The sequence below is a fragment of the Propithecus coquereli genome, unplaced genomic scaffold (genome assembly GCF_000956105.1).
Source record: "Propithecus coquereli isolate 6110/MARCELLA unplaced genomic scaffold, Pcoq_1.0 Scaffold267, whole genome shotgun sequence".
NCBI classification, from domain to species: domain Eukaryota; kingdom Metazoa; phylum Chordata; class Mammalia; order Primates; family Indriidae; genus Propithecus; species Propithecus coquereli.
In genome coordinates, this window is record NW_012148252.1 from 3,298,727 (window position 1) to 3,314,172 (window position 15,446).

Consider the following 15,446-nt stretch of genomic DNA (forward strand, 5'->3'; position numbering starts at 1 on the left):
TAACTAACCTGAGCCGTGGGTGTGGATGGAGGTGTCTCAGATTCTCCAGAGCCAATGGCTTTAAGAAATCGAATCATGTGTCGACATAGGTCCCACTTGCCTTGTTCTAGTGCTGTGTTGAACAGAAGGGTGGCATGTTGCCTACTTACTGCTGGGACTTCCATATTCTACAACCAAGAAGATAGCATTCCTTTTATACTATACTATGAGCAATTTTTTATCTCCACAGTTCTTTAACCCCAAGGAAAGCAGCCACAACACTGTAGGGACTAGTTTAACAGTAAGATTAAAAGAAACATTGAAAAGTACTATACAAAGAAAAATGAACCAACTACTCTTCTGGTATAATATAAACTATGATTTACTGAACTCCCACTACACGCGATACTGTACATACACCTTACATACATTATTTCATTTATTTCTCCCAAGGACTCTACAAAATAGATATATCATTTCTCTTTTACAGATGAGGAAACTGAGTTAAGTAAACTGCTGAAGATCAGCAGAAAAGCAAGAATAAAAATCTAGGTTTGCTTGACCCCCAAAAAGGTCAGCTCTGTCTCCTGTCACAGAGTTTTCTGAGGCTGTGACTAAAACTCTTTGTTTTGGGCAATAGCAAGTAGTAAGTACCACTATACATTCAGAATCCTCAACAGTTCTTTCACAAATTTAAACTTACTGTCTATCTTGGTCTTCATGGAAAGGTGCCTAATAGACAAGTTTAACTGTCATTATTATTTGCCGGTCTGTAGCAATTTAGGAATTCTGCTGGAGAAATAGTTTTGAATTCCATTGCAAGGGAGATCACTGAAGGTCTAAGGAGGGATCCAGAACAACAAATAGCTGCATTTATTTTGATTCTATTTTTATAATTCTATGGCTTTTTTATGGGCTAGCCATGGAATCATAGAATCTCAGGGCCACCCAGCCTCTGCCTGAACATTTCCTCTGGTTTTAGTCAGTTGGCATGAAGTAAGTTAGTTGCTAGGAAATGTGCTTCAGGCAGAGATTCAAACCAGGTTTATGGTTAGCTTCCTATATCAGTGCAAACAACTTTGCAGTAATTTGAAAGAACCTCAAGTGTAGCCCATCAAATCCATATCAGACTTAAAGTAATAATGAACTGTCAAGCCTTTGTGTCAAATATATAATGAAACAAATTTTCACGAGTCTCAAAGAACCCATTATTTTGAGAAAAATCATGTACTGTGAGGGTCATTTCTGTAGCAGACCTGAGCCGCCTTCTCAGCTTGCTTTGGGGAACCTAGTATAAGGTGCTCAGCAATTCCACACTGTAAGGGAACAAATCTATTATTGTGAGGAGCTCAGACAAACCCATTAACATGCAAAATAATACTTTCTTCACTATGTTTCCTATGTAATATTTCAATAATCTTATGTTTCTTATATAATATGTTCATTATTATATGTATTGCAATACTTGTAATAAATTTCTTCAATATTATTCAAAATAATACTCTAAACTCTAATCTGTTTTAGGCCTATTTATGGACAAATAGGATAAAATACCCCTGTAATGTTACTTTATGACATTCCAAGGAATCTGTGGTCCTTTACAAGTCTGAGTTCTTCAAAATGAAAGACAAATTAATTCCTTAAACTCAATCAGGACTTCCCCCGCTAAGTTTAAGCTCATTAATTCTGTCCCTTTATAAGAAGAGAACTGTTACCTGTAAGATAATAAGGTAAGAGGCAGCTGTGTCCAAATCCTGAGCCATCAAACATTCCTCAAACAAGTCCTTGGGGTTTCCAACAGCTGCAAAAAGGTAATTCCACAGGGCATATTCAGTCTTCCTGGCACAATGGACAACTGTCTGCAGGAAGAGGGGGAACTCGGTGATAAATTTTGCCACAGTGGGAAGGAGAGGGTCGGGAATGGGCTCCCGTGAGGTAGCTTCTTCTTCAAGCACTTCATGGAGCATGAGCTCCAGCACATGAGGGAAGTAAGGTAATGCGGCACAGGACTGGGCCAAGAGCAAGGCTTGCTCCCCGAGGTTTCTGACCAGAAGCTGACGTAGAATGTGGTGGAGGTAGATCTGAGAAGTTCTCTCCACAACACAGAAAGGGAAGAGCACCTCTAGCTGTTCCCTAGCATTGTTCCGAGTATACAAAGAATCATAGAGTAAAGTGTCATTGACAGCACCAAGGACTAATGCATCTTCAAACAGAACAGCCAGGGGGTAAATATTGATGTGGAATGGCAGCATGATCCGCTGGGACAAGAAGGAATGGGGCTTGCGGTGATCCCTAGGGAAGAGAGGGAGCCAGACTTTCATCCCTGCACCACCACAGCTCAGCCAGAGGGCCTCCAGAAGGTGACGTTTTTGTTTATTTGCTCGACACGTAGTCCAGACATTTTCAACAGACTGGGCGAGTACAACCGGAGGACAGAATGGCAGCTAGAGAGGGGGAGAAAAGAATCAGGTTTTTCTCCTATTAAAGTAGGTTCTTAAGTTCCTAGGTACTAGTTTACAAAGTCTTTCAAAATGATAACACAACTTTTTGAGAAAAGCAAGGAGATCTATATAAAATTAGCGTTAATAACAGTACCCTGCCTTTCAACATATGTACCATTTGAATCTAAAAACAAAAACAAAAATCCCATGAACTTCACCAGTCTATCTTTTTTTTCCTGTTAGAATTTGCAACTAATGTCTAAGCAATAACACTTGAAATACAGAAATGCTGATTACCATTTCAGGACCTTATCCTTCACTTCACAAATAGTCTTACAATCAGAGGCTTAAGACTAACTTCATGTACCTTTCTCAGTTTCCAAATCACAAGACAATATTATCCTCTTAAATTCTTTTATTCCTTCATCCTAATCCCATACCTTCTTAATGTTCAAAATGACTTGCACTTTACTCACAAGTTTCCTCTGGTTAGGGTTACTGTCCTTCTCCCGGATCTGAGGGCCTGACCTGTCCCTCTGCATCATGATGAGCTGTCCAGCAAGGTTTAACATAATGCTCTCTGCATCACGAGCCTGGAATTTAAGAAAAAGAAATTAGATTCATACTAATGTATAGGTATATTTTCAGCATTTCCCCCCAATTCATAAGGTTTACAGGTTAAACAACAATATTTATTGAGGTTGTATTAGGTACAGCCATTCTGCTAGGCTCTGTGGGAATACAAGGAGCTTTCTGGCTACGGTGGTAAAAAGCTTAACATATAATGTGATTAATGGATAAATGAACAATACCAGTGACATAAAATTGAGGGCAGAACTGAATTATCTTCGAAAAACTAAGTGAACTCTAGAAGTTCATAAATATGAGATATCATGTTAGTGATCTTGCTGGCAGAGCTAGAAAAAGTTGAAAAGGATGACGTGGAACTTGAAAGATGAGGAAGACATCGTGGGTAGAAGAGTAAGGGTTGGCTGAAGTATGAAATGTAAATAAAGACGTGGAGCTACGACAGAATAGTTCTATTAGGAAAGTGAGAACAATGTGGCTACACTACAGATATTATGACAATAAAGCTGCATGGTAACAGACCTTCAAGGAGGACTTGGAAAGCCAGGTAAAAGAAGAGCAGGAAATAAGCCACTATTTATGGTTCTTGAATAAGAAAGTTATTAAAAAATCAGAATTAATCAAGATGGATTGCTGAGGAGAGGAAGACTTCATGGGTATTGATTTCAGGAATGAGAAAATAGTCTATCTTTTTATTACGGAAAATTTCAATCAAACCCCAGAGTAGAGAGCCAACTATAATGATTTCCTATTAAACCCTATGACTCAGCTTAAACAATTGTGTACATTAAAGTTTGAGAAGCACTGAGTTAAAATGAATCTCAGGTATCAAGTCATTTTCACTCGGAAAGAGGAAAATCATTTTGATTAAAAAAAAAAAAAAAAAGAATGTACTGCTATTCTAGACATGAAAGGTAGAAAAAGAAGCTAAACCAAAGATGATTAAGGCATTGAATTTAGGTGAGGTGCTAGAGAAGTTAAGGTTATCACTGATAGAAGTTAGGAAGAGGAATTAGGGAAGGGAAAAACCAGAGTTCTTTTTCTTTCCTATTAATTTGAAAAAATAGACTTTCAAGTAAAAATGAACCAGGGATGAATATGCTGGCATCAGAACATCAAGGTGAGGTTGGTAAACTGAAGGAAATAGATAAGTTTTCTGAGGCACAGTAGACATAGGGAAAGAACAGAGGGCCATCACCTGAACTTTTGAAAGTAAGAAGAGAAATGGGGAAGCACAATGCCACATAAACCAAAAATGGAAAGAATTTCAGGAAGGAGGACTATTCAAAAGCTGTGGGACTGTGTCCCAGGCTTTGATGCTTGCTGGCTGAATTTAAGCTGCCAATATCACTTAAGGTCCAGTCAAAAAAACAGCAACCACCCTATACATTTTAGCTGCAAAATAGCAATAGAAAATGCTCTTGCTTACTGCTTTCAGATTCTAGAAGGGATTGTGTATAAAGAAATAACAAAACTACGAATTTGGGTATCTCCTGATAACATATGAAAAATAGCCAATAACTTGGCGGTATGAGAAGGAAAAATGGCATTTAAAAGGTATATGGGAATTGTATCAGGAAGCCAGATAACAGTAAACATAGCTACACAGCAGCAGAAAAAGAAAAACAAGCATGCAAACACATGAATCAAAATGGTATGACTGGGGATTGGCACAGGGACAGACTCCTCAAACATTTCAAAAGATCGTTAAAAGCACTTACTGCAATTCACCACAACGTGACTAATGACCAGCTTAAGTTTTAAGATGGTGGATTTCAGCACTACATTTCACACTACATTAAAAAAAACACTTCTCTTCTTCATTGAGTGGATATTATTGTTAACTACTCATTCAACATTTTCTACTGATAATATTATAGGTGACTGCAATATCAGTCTCAGGCAACTTTAATAAAGTGTTCAAGAAAAGCAGGAGCTATCTGTATGCTCAAATTCCTAAATCTGAAGGAACCCAAAACACTATCCTCTTACCCTAAAAAAATCTCTGGCAGATGATTCTCCGTGGGAGTTTTAGGAACAAGGAGCTCACTCTCTTGTGGTGAGGCTATTCTGCTGTTGAACGGTTCTCACTGTTATCACTACTTTAAAAGATCTTTAATATTAAATCAAAACTTGCTTTGCTGTGGCATTCTTGGTTTTTCCTCTATAGCAGATGTAATCATTCTATTTCCTATTTTATTTCAATTTACTTATTCATCTGCTCTTCACCAAGTTAACTACCTCCTCTTTGTGAAAGTCCCTTTCAAAATGGGGTACCCGTACCACTGATGCCAGTGATTGCTCACTCCATCTGGAACATACAAAGAGTCCCTTTTTTCCTAATATGAAAACTTCAAACATGACCAAAGCATGAAAAATAGTACAATGAAGTCCCATATTCCCATTATCTAGATTTACGATTATTAAGAGTTTGCCGTATTTGCTCCATCTATCCCTTGTTTCTTTTTTTAAATTTTGCCAGAGCATTTTAAAGCACGATATCCTGCCATTTTACCTATGTATGTTTAATATGCACTCCTGAATATATGGACATCTGCATACATAACCACAATGCCAGTATCACATCTAATAAAATTTATAGTTACTCCTTGGTGTTATCTCTCAATTCATATTTAAATTTCCCAATTGTTGCAACAGTGTCTTTTTATAGTTGGTTTGAATGAGGATACAAATGAGCTTACAGACTCGGTTCTGCAGGACAGCAACTGTCACATTCACCCCTCAAATGAGCCTATCTATTACATTTGGTTGTTATGGCTCTAAAGTCTTATTTAATCTAGAAGAGTCTCTACCCCCCACACCCAACCTTATTGACTTATAGCTATCCTATAGAATGCCCTGCATCATGCTTCCTTGTGGTGCAAATTAGACTAAGTATCTATCTTTATTTCCTTTGAATGGAAGATGACTCTATCTAGACACTCAATTTGATTTCGGGTCAATGTTTTTGGCAACAGTTCTTCATGTGAACTTCATGTTAAATCACCTAAGAAAGAATACCATATCTGTTTTTCCCACTTTCAGTGACGCTAACTAATATTGATTAACAAAACTTGGGTATGACAACCTGATCCCTTCATTGCAAAGTTTCATACAATAATGAACACTGTCTAAATCAGTTATTTCCTCAGGGCTGCAAAATAGTGATTTTTAAATTCTCACATTTCTTTCACATCTTTTAGCTAGAATTCTTCTGTAAAACAGAACTTTTCCTTATCAGCTAGGACCATCTGGTTACCATGAAATATAATTTTCAGAGAAAATGGGGGCTATATTTTAAAGGAAAAAGCAAATTACAAGTTTATCTACAGAAGGGAGACCAAGAAGGATGGTTAAGGGGTCTAGAGAGAGTATCACATCAGACAGTTGGAGATATGGGAATATTTAACATGCAGATGAGAAGGCACAGAGAAAAATGTGAGGAGAGAAAGGGAAGCCAAGGAATGATAACTGTCTATAAATACTTCAGGTTATCATGAGGAAAAGGGAACAGCTTTTATTATTTCTTATTCCAAAAAGTGAGAAAATTAGGACTGTTACAAATCAGATTTCAGAACCATATAAATAAAATAGCTCATAACAATTACAACTGTAGAGGAAGGGGCTCTCTTAAGAAGTAGCTGAATTCCAATAACTGTATAGTCTAGGGCACTGTTTTCTTACTACTGTTTGGAGTGTTGAGGTTCAATGGAAGTGCCTCAACAGGAAGTAAAAGACAGACTGGACAGACAGGGATAACAAAGAATCTGCACAGAATTTTCCTCTGACAATGGATTCCCAGTTGACATTAAGTTTGGAAACCACTGGTATAATGGAAGGGACACCGAAATAGAAGTTATGCAACCCGAGTCATGGTGGCACTACTACATACCCAGTTACTTCACCCGGAAAATATGGGATTATACTTTCTCTCTTTCCTCATAATTAACTGATCACGGAATCCTCTGTATTTTATGTTTGTTCTACTTCTTTCCATGTCCTTTTTCACTGCCCAAGTTCAGGCCACTAAGTCCATTCATCTAGATCATTACAATGTCCTCCCAGCTGCTCTCCCTACATGCAGTTTCATTCTACTTCAGTTCATTTCCTCCTTACAGTCAGAGTAAACATAATAAAGCTTAGATGTGATACCTCCCCCAAAACACTTTAGACTTGAAGTTGAAGTCTAAAGTTATTATCTGTAAGACTCATGTCCTCTCTCACATTCTACCTTCCAGTCCCTCTGAAATTCTTCCAATTCCCTGAGTGTGTCGTGTTCTCTCTTGTCTATATGGGCTTTTGCACTACTGTTCCCTCTGCTTGAAATTCTCCCTCTTTACTTAGATAACCTCTACTTGTTCTCCAGTTTTCAATTTAAAGGGTACAGAAATCTGATTGTTCAGACTATAACAGGTTTTTGCTATATGCTCTCACAGTAACCTGTGATACTACTTTTTGGTACATACATCACAAGAACAATTAATTATATAGGTAATTATTTGTTTAATGTCAGAGCAGAAACCATGTCTATTTAGTTTGCTGCCACCACCCAGTATTTTCAAAGTAGATACATTCTACACACTTAGTATTTATTTGCTGAACAGATAAATAGTTCCTAAAATCAACTTAAACCACTAAAAATTGAGATGTAAATTCCAAAGAACTCTAATGATGGAATGGTACCTGCTGTGGCATTTTCAGGGTAATTCCATTCTCTGTACTCACTGACGTCAGAGTGACAGATACTACCAGAAAAGGGTGAGGAATGTAGCGTGACATGGAGACCTCCTGAAGAACTTGAATACCGGCAGTAGTATTCAGACTGTAAAAACAAAAGAAACCCACATACTTCAACAACAATGCTAACAACATTTTTTTTTCTTTTCTTGCTATTGACAATATTAGATTTCATGCTTACAAAAGACACAATGTGTTCTACCCATTGTTCTTTCCTCCCCAAATATCCTTTCATCAGGAGATTGGCAAGGTTGAGGGACTCTAAAGAACATATATGAGGATGAGAGAGAAAGAAATGGAATAAAATGTAGGAGGGAAGGAAAAAATTAGGAAAGAAGATATAATAGAAATATTTAAGGTGAAAAAACTAGGTGGTTGAGAAAGGATGAAGGTTCAATCACTGAGGCTGGTAAGATCTCTTAATTTTTATCTTTGCATTACTCCCCAATCACTGTACTATTTCAGCAAATATATACTTCATGGCTATTTAAACAAATGAAAAACCTCATGAAAACAAAATAAAACTCAAGAAGTGTGGTCTAAATGCTGCCACCTGACCAGATGCCAAGAAGAATGTAACGCAACACGTACCAGCAACAAGATTGCTTGTTTTTCCTGCCCCAGACTATAGCCATCTAGCTCACTGGAAAGAGCAGTCAGTCTGCAAAGGACATGCTTCCTAAGACCTTAAAGCTATAGAACTACTTCAAATTTCCCCAAGTGTCTGGAACACTAGGATAGTCAATAACCATTTATTTTTAAGGTTGTAAAAAAAAATTTAGTATCTAAGGGTTTACCTCATCCCAAAGTAGATTTTTTTCCAAATGAATCCAAGAAGATTAGCAGAAGTAGTTAGGTTAGGCTATTTCTTTATTCTTTTTTCGCAGCTATTACATGAATATTACTAATTTAAATTCTACTTTTTTCACTTAAAAAAATGAAACTAAATATAAAGGTGAAATAACTTCTAAGAAAACAGAAACTGCAGAAAAGAAACATGACAAATAGAAGCAAAAGGTGACTTCCCATAAGCTATATACTTACCCATCAGATTTTTTTTCAATACTGTAAAGGCATATTGAACAGTCTGCTCTAAATACTATTACCATGTCCCGGAACACACTAAGCAGTAATGTTTCTGCTTGTGCTTTGGTGACATGAGCAAAGGCATTGTCCAGATTAGATGTTCGCAAGTATACTCTGAGCTGAAGAAAATAAAAATAAAGAAAATTATAAAAATGAGATGACTACCAGGGATGACCTAATACTTTAGATACGGCTCCCCCCTTTTGAGACAGGGTCTTGCTCTGTCACCCAAGCTAGAATGCAGTAGGGTGATCACAGCTCACTGTAACCTTGACCTCATAAGCTCAAGTGATCCCCCCCACCGCCCAATCAGCCTCCCAAGTAGCTGGGACTACAGGTGTGTACCACCATGCTTGACTAATTTTTAAATTTTTTTGCAGAGACTGAGCCTCGCTATGCTGCCCAGGCCAGCCTGGAACTTCTGGCCCCAAGTGATCCTCCCACCTCAGCCTCCCAAAGTTCTGGGATTACAGACATGATTCACCACACCCAGATAACATGCTGTTTTTTTAATCTACTGATTTCTTTCCCCAAGTAATAGGAGTTAAAAGACCCATTTAAGCTTTAACAATAAATGGATTATATTTTTATTTTGGAAAACGAGGCTCATTCTACAAATAACCAAAAATTGAAGTGATCAAAACTGAATGCACTATTATGAGATACTCCTTTTAGACCTGCATATTTACAACTGATACAATGAGATCAGCAGTTTTCCAGGACAAACAAAAAAAGCATATCCAATAGTTCTGTCTTATCCATGGTTTTGCTTTCCAAGGTTTCAGTTACCTGTTGTCAACCACCGTCCAAAAATAGGTGAGTACAATACAGTATTTTGAGAAAGATCACATTCATATATTTAATATGGTATATTGTTATAACTGTTCTATTTAGTTATTGTTGTTAATGTCTTACTGTGCCTAACTTCAAATTAAACTTTACCATAGGTATAAATGTATAGGAAAAAACGGTATGTACAGGGTTTGGTACTGTCCTTAGTAGCAGGCATCCACTGAGAGGCTTGGAACATATTCCCTGTTGATAAGGGGGGACTAGTCTAAATCGATAAATTAATAAATTTATCTCTAAGGACAGCCAGTCTTATAAACTTTTTTGCTTTTAACTGTCTTTATTTTCAAACTTCATAGAGAATGTCTAACAGCTAAAACCCTTAGAAAAGGTTATCTTGGAACTCCCAACTGTCACTCCAAAAATTAAAAAAAAAGTAATAACCTGAATAGAAAATCCTATTAGCTAAAAAATGCTAAATTCTTGATTAAAAAAATAAAATGTTTTGTTCAGTTTTCAATAGACTATTTTCTATATAAAATAAAATGTTCTTAATAGCTTTAAAAATCTATTATTTCTGAGAGGGAAAAAAACTTACCTCTTCTTGACGGTCATTTATGTTATAACATGCAAGGACTATAAAATCATTCCACCAGGCTAAGCCACCTGTCACAATCATATTTTGCTCCTTAAGAAAATAAAAAAAATATTTACCTTAATTCTATTATCAGAAATTATAAGAAAGTAATACATTTATGAAATATTCTTAGGCAGACAATGAGAGCTCAAATTATTTCTGCTCTACTCATTCACCCCCAATTATTACTCTAGGGTCTCTATTAATAATAATTCATATCCTATTTTTAAAAATAAATATTTCTGTAAGGAAGCAAATACCTCATTCAAAATAACTGGGTATTATAAAGTATCGTCATTCCCACATCCAATAGACCTTTGTTTAAATTCTGGGCTTTATCATTTGTCAGACGAATGATTCTGGATCCTAGTTTTTCTTTGATCAAATGGTAACAATAATGCCCTCACTGGATTGTTATGAAGATGAATGAGATGATATACATGAAAGCACCTTTAAGTACCTGGTACAAAATAGGCACTATTAAGTGTGAATTTCCTTATTTTTCTTCTATTTGATTCTTACAAAATCCAACTGCATGCAAGCATACATACATACATACATACATACACACACATATATATGCACTACCCAAATATATATATATCACACACAGACAAGGAATGATCTCAAATTTTGTGGAAATTTATTCTGATCACATTTGATGAACTACCCTGGAATGTAAGGGTAAATCCTTAAGCTAAAGAATTATAGTTACTGATCTTAACAAGAATTAAAAACAAACCAATTATTCAACATAGATCCTTTATCAAACATCAAGTGCTTTATCACAATTGACTTTCAGACATTACCCAATATGACTTTTTATATTTGGTTTTATTTTTTATAAGTAACTAATGGTTTACTTTATAGTTAACTTCACATTGTATTTCTCTTATACTTTAAGAAATACAGTAAGTTATTAATTTAAAAAAAGACTAACCTGGGTGATATTTCCGAAAAGTTTCCATTTTTTGGTGAGTAATGAATAATGTGCAAAACCAAACTTGCCAACCACAGCAATGTTCTGTCCAAGCTTATCAATAGCTGAAAACTGTTAAAAGAAAAAAAAAATTAAGAATTCTTCCTTGCAAACCTATACACTTTATTAGTTATAAAGAGCTTGGTACAGTGTCAGGCAAACAGACTACTGACAAATGTTTCCTAAGTGAATTAAATATAAGATGCTAAATTTAAAAATCCAAATATTTATACAGTTATATTTGACAAAATTATAAATGTTAATGTACTAACAATGCATAATGGATCAAATGCTAAAATTTTACTCTTATCAGTTACAACCATTGAGGGGCTCTGGCTAAAATGCCTCTTGCTATAAATCCAATGAAAGTTAACACCAACAAAATAACAACTCACCCGTATAGGCCAATTGCTCTCTAGATAGGTGCTGGAAATCTATGTGGAAAATAACATCAGTTTAGTAAGACTTATGAAATGTATTTAAACTTAAAAGCATTAACTTATCACAATATAAGATTCAACTTCCTGTACAATGTTTAAGGCACTCTCAAACAGTGGGTCTTAGCAGAGCACTTGGAATTTACCATTTTTATATGAGCCAATGTTTCACGTCTCTTTACCATTTCAAGTTTCTAAACAGCAGGCTCCTCTTTTTCCCCCCATAATGTTTGTTTGTTTTAAATACTGAACTCATGTAGACTAATAGATTTTTAGAGAAGCACCCACAAGGGCAGCCATGAATTATACAGATCAACAGTTTAGGTTTGTTGATGCGACCACCCTAAAATAACCTTATCTAATAAAATTACATGCTCAGCAAAACTTCTGGTTTTTAATGGAATTATTTTTATTACTTTAAAATTTTTCTGCCTAAAAAAGCAATGCTTATGAAATTATATAAAAATGTAAAAAGTACAAATAAAATTTTCTCTGTTGTTCAGGGACAATCACTGGTTAGCTTTTTATTCTATAAACAAACATGCATAAACACGTAAGTGTGTGTAAGCTACTATTTTTCTTATTGGGGTGTTCAACTTATTCATCGACAAGAACTCTTAATATATCAACAGATAATAACTCTTCATCTACAACATAAGTGGTAAATATATTTTCCCATGTTGTCTGTTTTACATCTTTGTACATCTTTGTATCACCCTAACAAAACTTCTAAGCTTAAAGAATCCTCTATGGGATATCAATGTAGTTTAAGTAAATTCTAGCTTTATTGAGTAAGACTGATCTCTCTAGCCCACTGATTGATTAAATAGTTTTCATGAGCACATGGTGAAAGCGGGTTAAGAATTAATAGAACTGAACAAAGAAAGAGTCTTCTGTTCCTGGGATAAGAAAAGCTTCAATTTATTCAAACTGAATAAATTACAAAACATAATTTATTTCATTTTACTCTAAGAAAACTTGTCACATATTTAAAAAAAAAGAAAACAAATTAAAAAGCCAAGTGTAATAAAATCCAATAAAATTGTGTGTAATGTGAAGACACAACAAAAATCAAATAAAAGCAACATGCTGAAAACATCCGTATTAATCTTGATAAATTTAACTCTTTGTTATGGTTCACTTAATTAACGAGAAAGTCAACTTAAAACCCAACTAAATCAATAGCTTTCAGTACATTAGAAGTTCTTAACCGTAATACTGGTTTGTGAAAGACTACTTTATAGAATTAAAGATAACAGTGTCATGGTATATGCGTGAAGAACGTTTAGCTTGAATCCTAACAGATGTACTGTACCGTTCAGACCAAGAAAAAACGAATAAAAAAGAATAAAGCTTTTAAGACTTTTGGGACAACATAAAATGACCAAATTTATGAATGAATTATCAGTGTTACTGAGGGTGAAAAGAGAACAAAAGGTTTAGGAAACTTTTATTATTTAATGAAATAATAGGCAAAAACTTCCTAAGTCTATCAAGAGAGTTAGACATCCAGATTCAGGAGGCTCAGAGATCCTCAGGCAGATAAAATGTGCAAAGGACTTTGCCATGGCACATTATAATCAGACCGTCTAGTCAAAGTGAAAGAGCGAACTGTAAAAACACTAAATGTCCAGTCACCTATAAAGGAAATCCCGTAAGACTACAGTGGACTTCTAAACAGAAACATTATAGGCTAGAAAAAAATGGGATGACATATTAAAAGTACTGGAAAAAAACACCCACCAAACTCTTTCAACTAAGAATTCTATATATGAATAAATGTACGACAAATCAAGTCTTACCTGAATAAGCAAATGCTGAGGAATTTGTCACCACTACATTGGCCCTATAAGAAATCATCCAGGAAGTCCTAAACTTTGCAGCAAAAGGATGACACTTCCCGTCATGAAAACAGACGAAAGTATAAAACTTACTGGTAAAGAAATCACCACAAAGGAGGAAGAGAAGAACTGAAATGGCACCACTACAGAATTCCACTGAACCACAATGATAAACAGTAAGAGAAAAAAGAAACAATTTTTAAAACTAGAAAATAATTAATAAGAATGGAACCTCACATAATAATATTAACCTTGAACATAAATGGATTAAATACTCCACTTAAAAGATGCAGATTGGCTGAATGGATTTTTAAAAATGACCCAACTATTAAATATACGCTGCCTACAAGGAACTCACCTTAACTGTAAAGACACATACAGAGCACAGGTAAAGGGGTGTGAAAGAGAAAGGAGAGAGAAAGCAATACAATAATAGGGGGGAACTTCAATACTCCATTCATAGCGTGAGATGTATCATCTACATAGGAAATCAAACAAGGAAACATTATTTGCAAACTAGACTTTAGATCAAATGAACCTAAATGACATTTACAGAACATTCTACCCAACAACTGCAGAATATACATTCTTTTTATCAGCATATGAAACATTCTCCAAGATAGACCATGTTAGGATACAAAACAAGTCTCAACAAATTTTTTAAAAATTCGAAATTATTATCAAGTCTCTTTTCAGATAACAGGGGAATAAAACTAGAAATCATTACCAAGAGGAACTCTGGAAACTATACAAATACATAGAAATTAAACTACATGCTCTTGAATGACCACCGAGTCAACAAAGAAAGTAAGACAAAATAAAAAAAATTTCTGAAACAAACGAAAAACAAACACAATATACCAAAACATGTAGGATACAACAAAAGCTGTGCTAAGAGGTTGAGTTTATAGCATTAAATGCTTATATCAAAAAGTATAAAGATTAAAAATTAACAATCTAACAAAATACAATTGAAGAACCAAACCCAAAATTAGCAAAAGAAATTACAAAGATCAGAACAGAACTAAATGAAACACTTAACAAAAAAGGATCAACAAAACAAAATGTCTGTTCTTCAAAAAGATAAACAAAATTGATAAACCACTAGACTAACCAAGAAGAAATAAGACTCAAATAAGCAAATTCAGAAATGAAAAAGGAAGCATTACAACTGCTACCACAGAAATAATACAAAAGATCATCAGAGACTATTAAGAACAACTATATGCTCACAAGCCAGAAACCTAAAGGAAATGGATAAATTCCTGGAAATATACAACCTCCCAAGATTGAACCAGGAAGAAACAGAAAACCTGAACAGATCAATAACAAGTAGCAAGACTAAATTAGTAATCAAGTCTCCCAACAAAGAAAAACCCAGGACCAGATGGGTTCACCGCTGAATTTTACCAAACTTATAAAGAATTTATACCAATTCTTTTCAAACTATTCCAAAAAACTGGAGAGAAGGAAATTCTTCCTAACTCATCTATAAGGCCAGCACACTTTGATACCAAAACCTGACAGGGATGCGACAAAAACAGAAAACCACAGGCAAACATCCCTGATGAACACAGATGCAAGAATCCTCAACAAAATACTACCTAACCAAATCCGTATCAAAAAGGTAATACACCACAATCAAGTGGGATTTATCCCAGGGATGCAAGAATAGTTAAGCATATACAAATCAATAAAAGAGGCAATATCACATCAAAATAAAGGACAAAAACCATATGATCATCTCAATAGATACAGAAAAAACATTTGATGAAATCCAGCATCCCTTCATGATAAAAACTCTCAACAAACTAGGCATAGAAGAAATATATCTCAAAATAATAAAAGTCATATACGACAAACCCATAGCTAACATCATACTGAATGGGGAAAAGTTGAACGCAATCCCCCTAAGAACTGGAACAAGACAAG

At 35.2% G+C, this 15,446-nt stretch overlaps 1 protein-coding gene across 1 annotated transcript in view; it reads right to left on the reverse strand.

Annotated features, from left to right (window-relative positions):
- RIC1 (RAB6A GEF complex partner 1) overlaps positions 1-15,446 on the reverse strand; it is a 41,603-nt gene that overhangs the window by 9,488 nt on the left and 16,669 nt on the right. The window contains exons 3-10 of the mRNA XM_012647382.1: positions 11,632-11,670; positions 11,198-11,308; positions 10,219-10,308; positions 8,790-8,950; positions 7,692-7,830; positions 2,897-3,013; positions 1,695-2,423; positions 9-167 (exon numbers count right to left, since the gene is read on the reverse strand). Coding sequence (XP_012502836.1) covers positions 9-167; positions 1,695-2,423; positions 2,897-3,013; positions 7,692-7,830; positions 8,790-8,950; positions 10,219-10,299 — 1,386 coding nt within the window. The 5' untranslated portion in view covers positions 10,300-10,308; positions 11,198-11,308; positions 11,632-11,670. The remainder of the gene's footprint in view (positions 1-8; positions 168-1,694; positions 2,424-2,896; positions 3,014-7,691; positions 7,831-8,789; positions 8,951-10,218; positions 10,309-11,197; positions 11,309-11,631; positions 11,671-15,446) is intronic.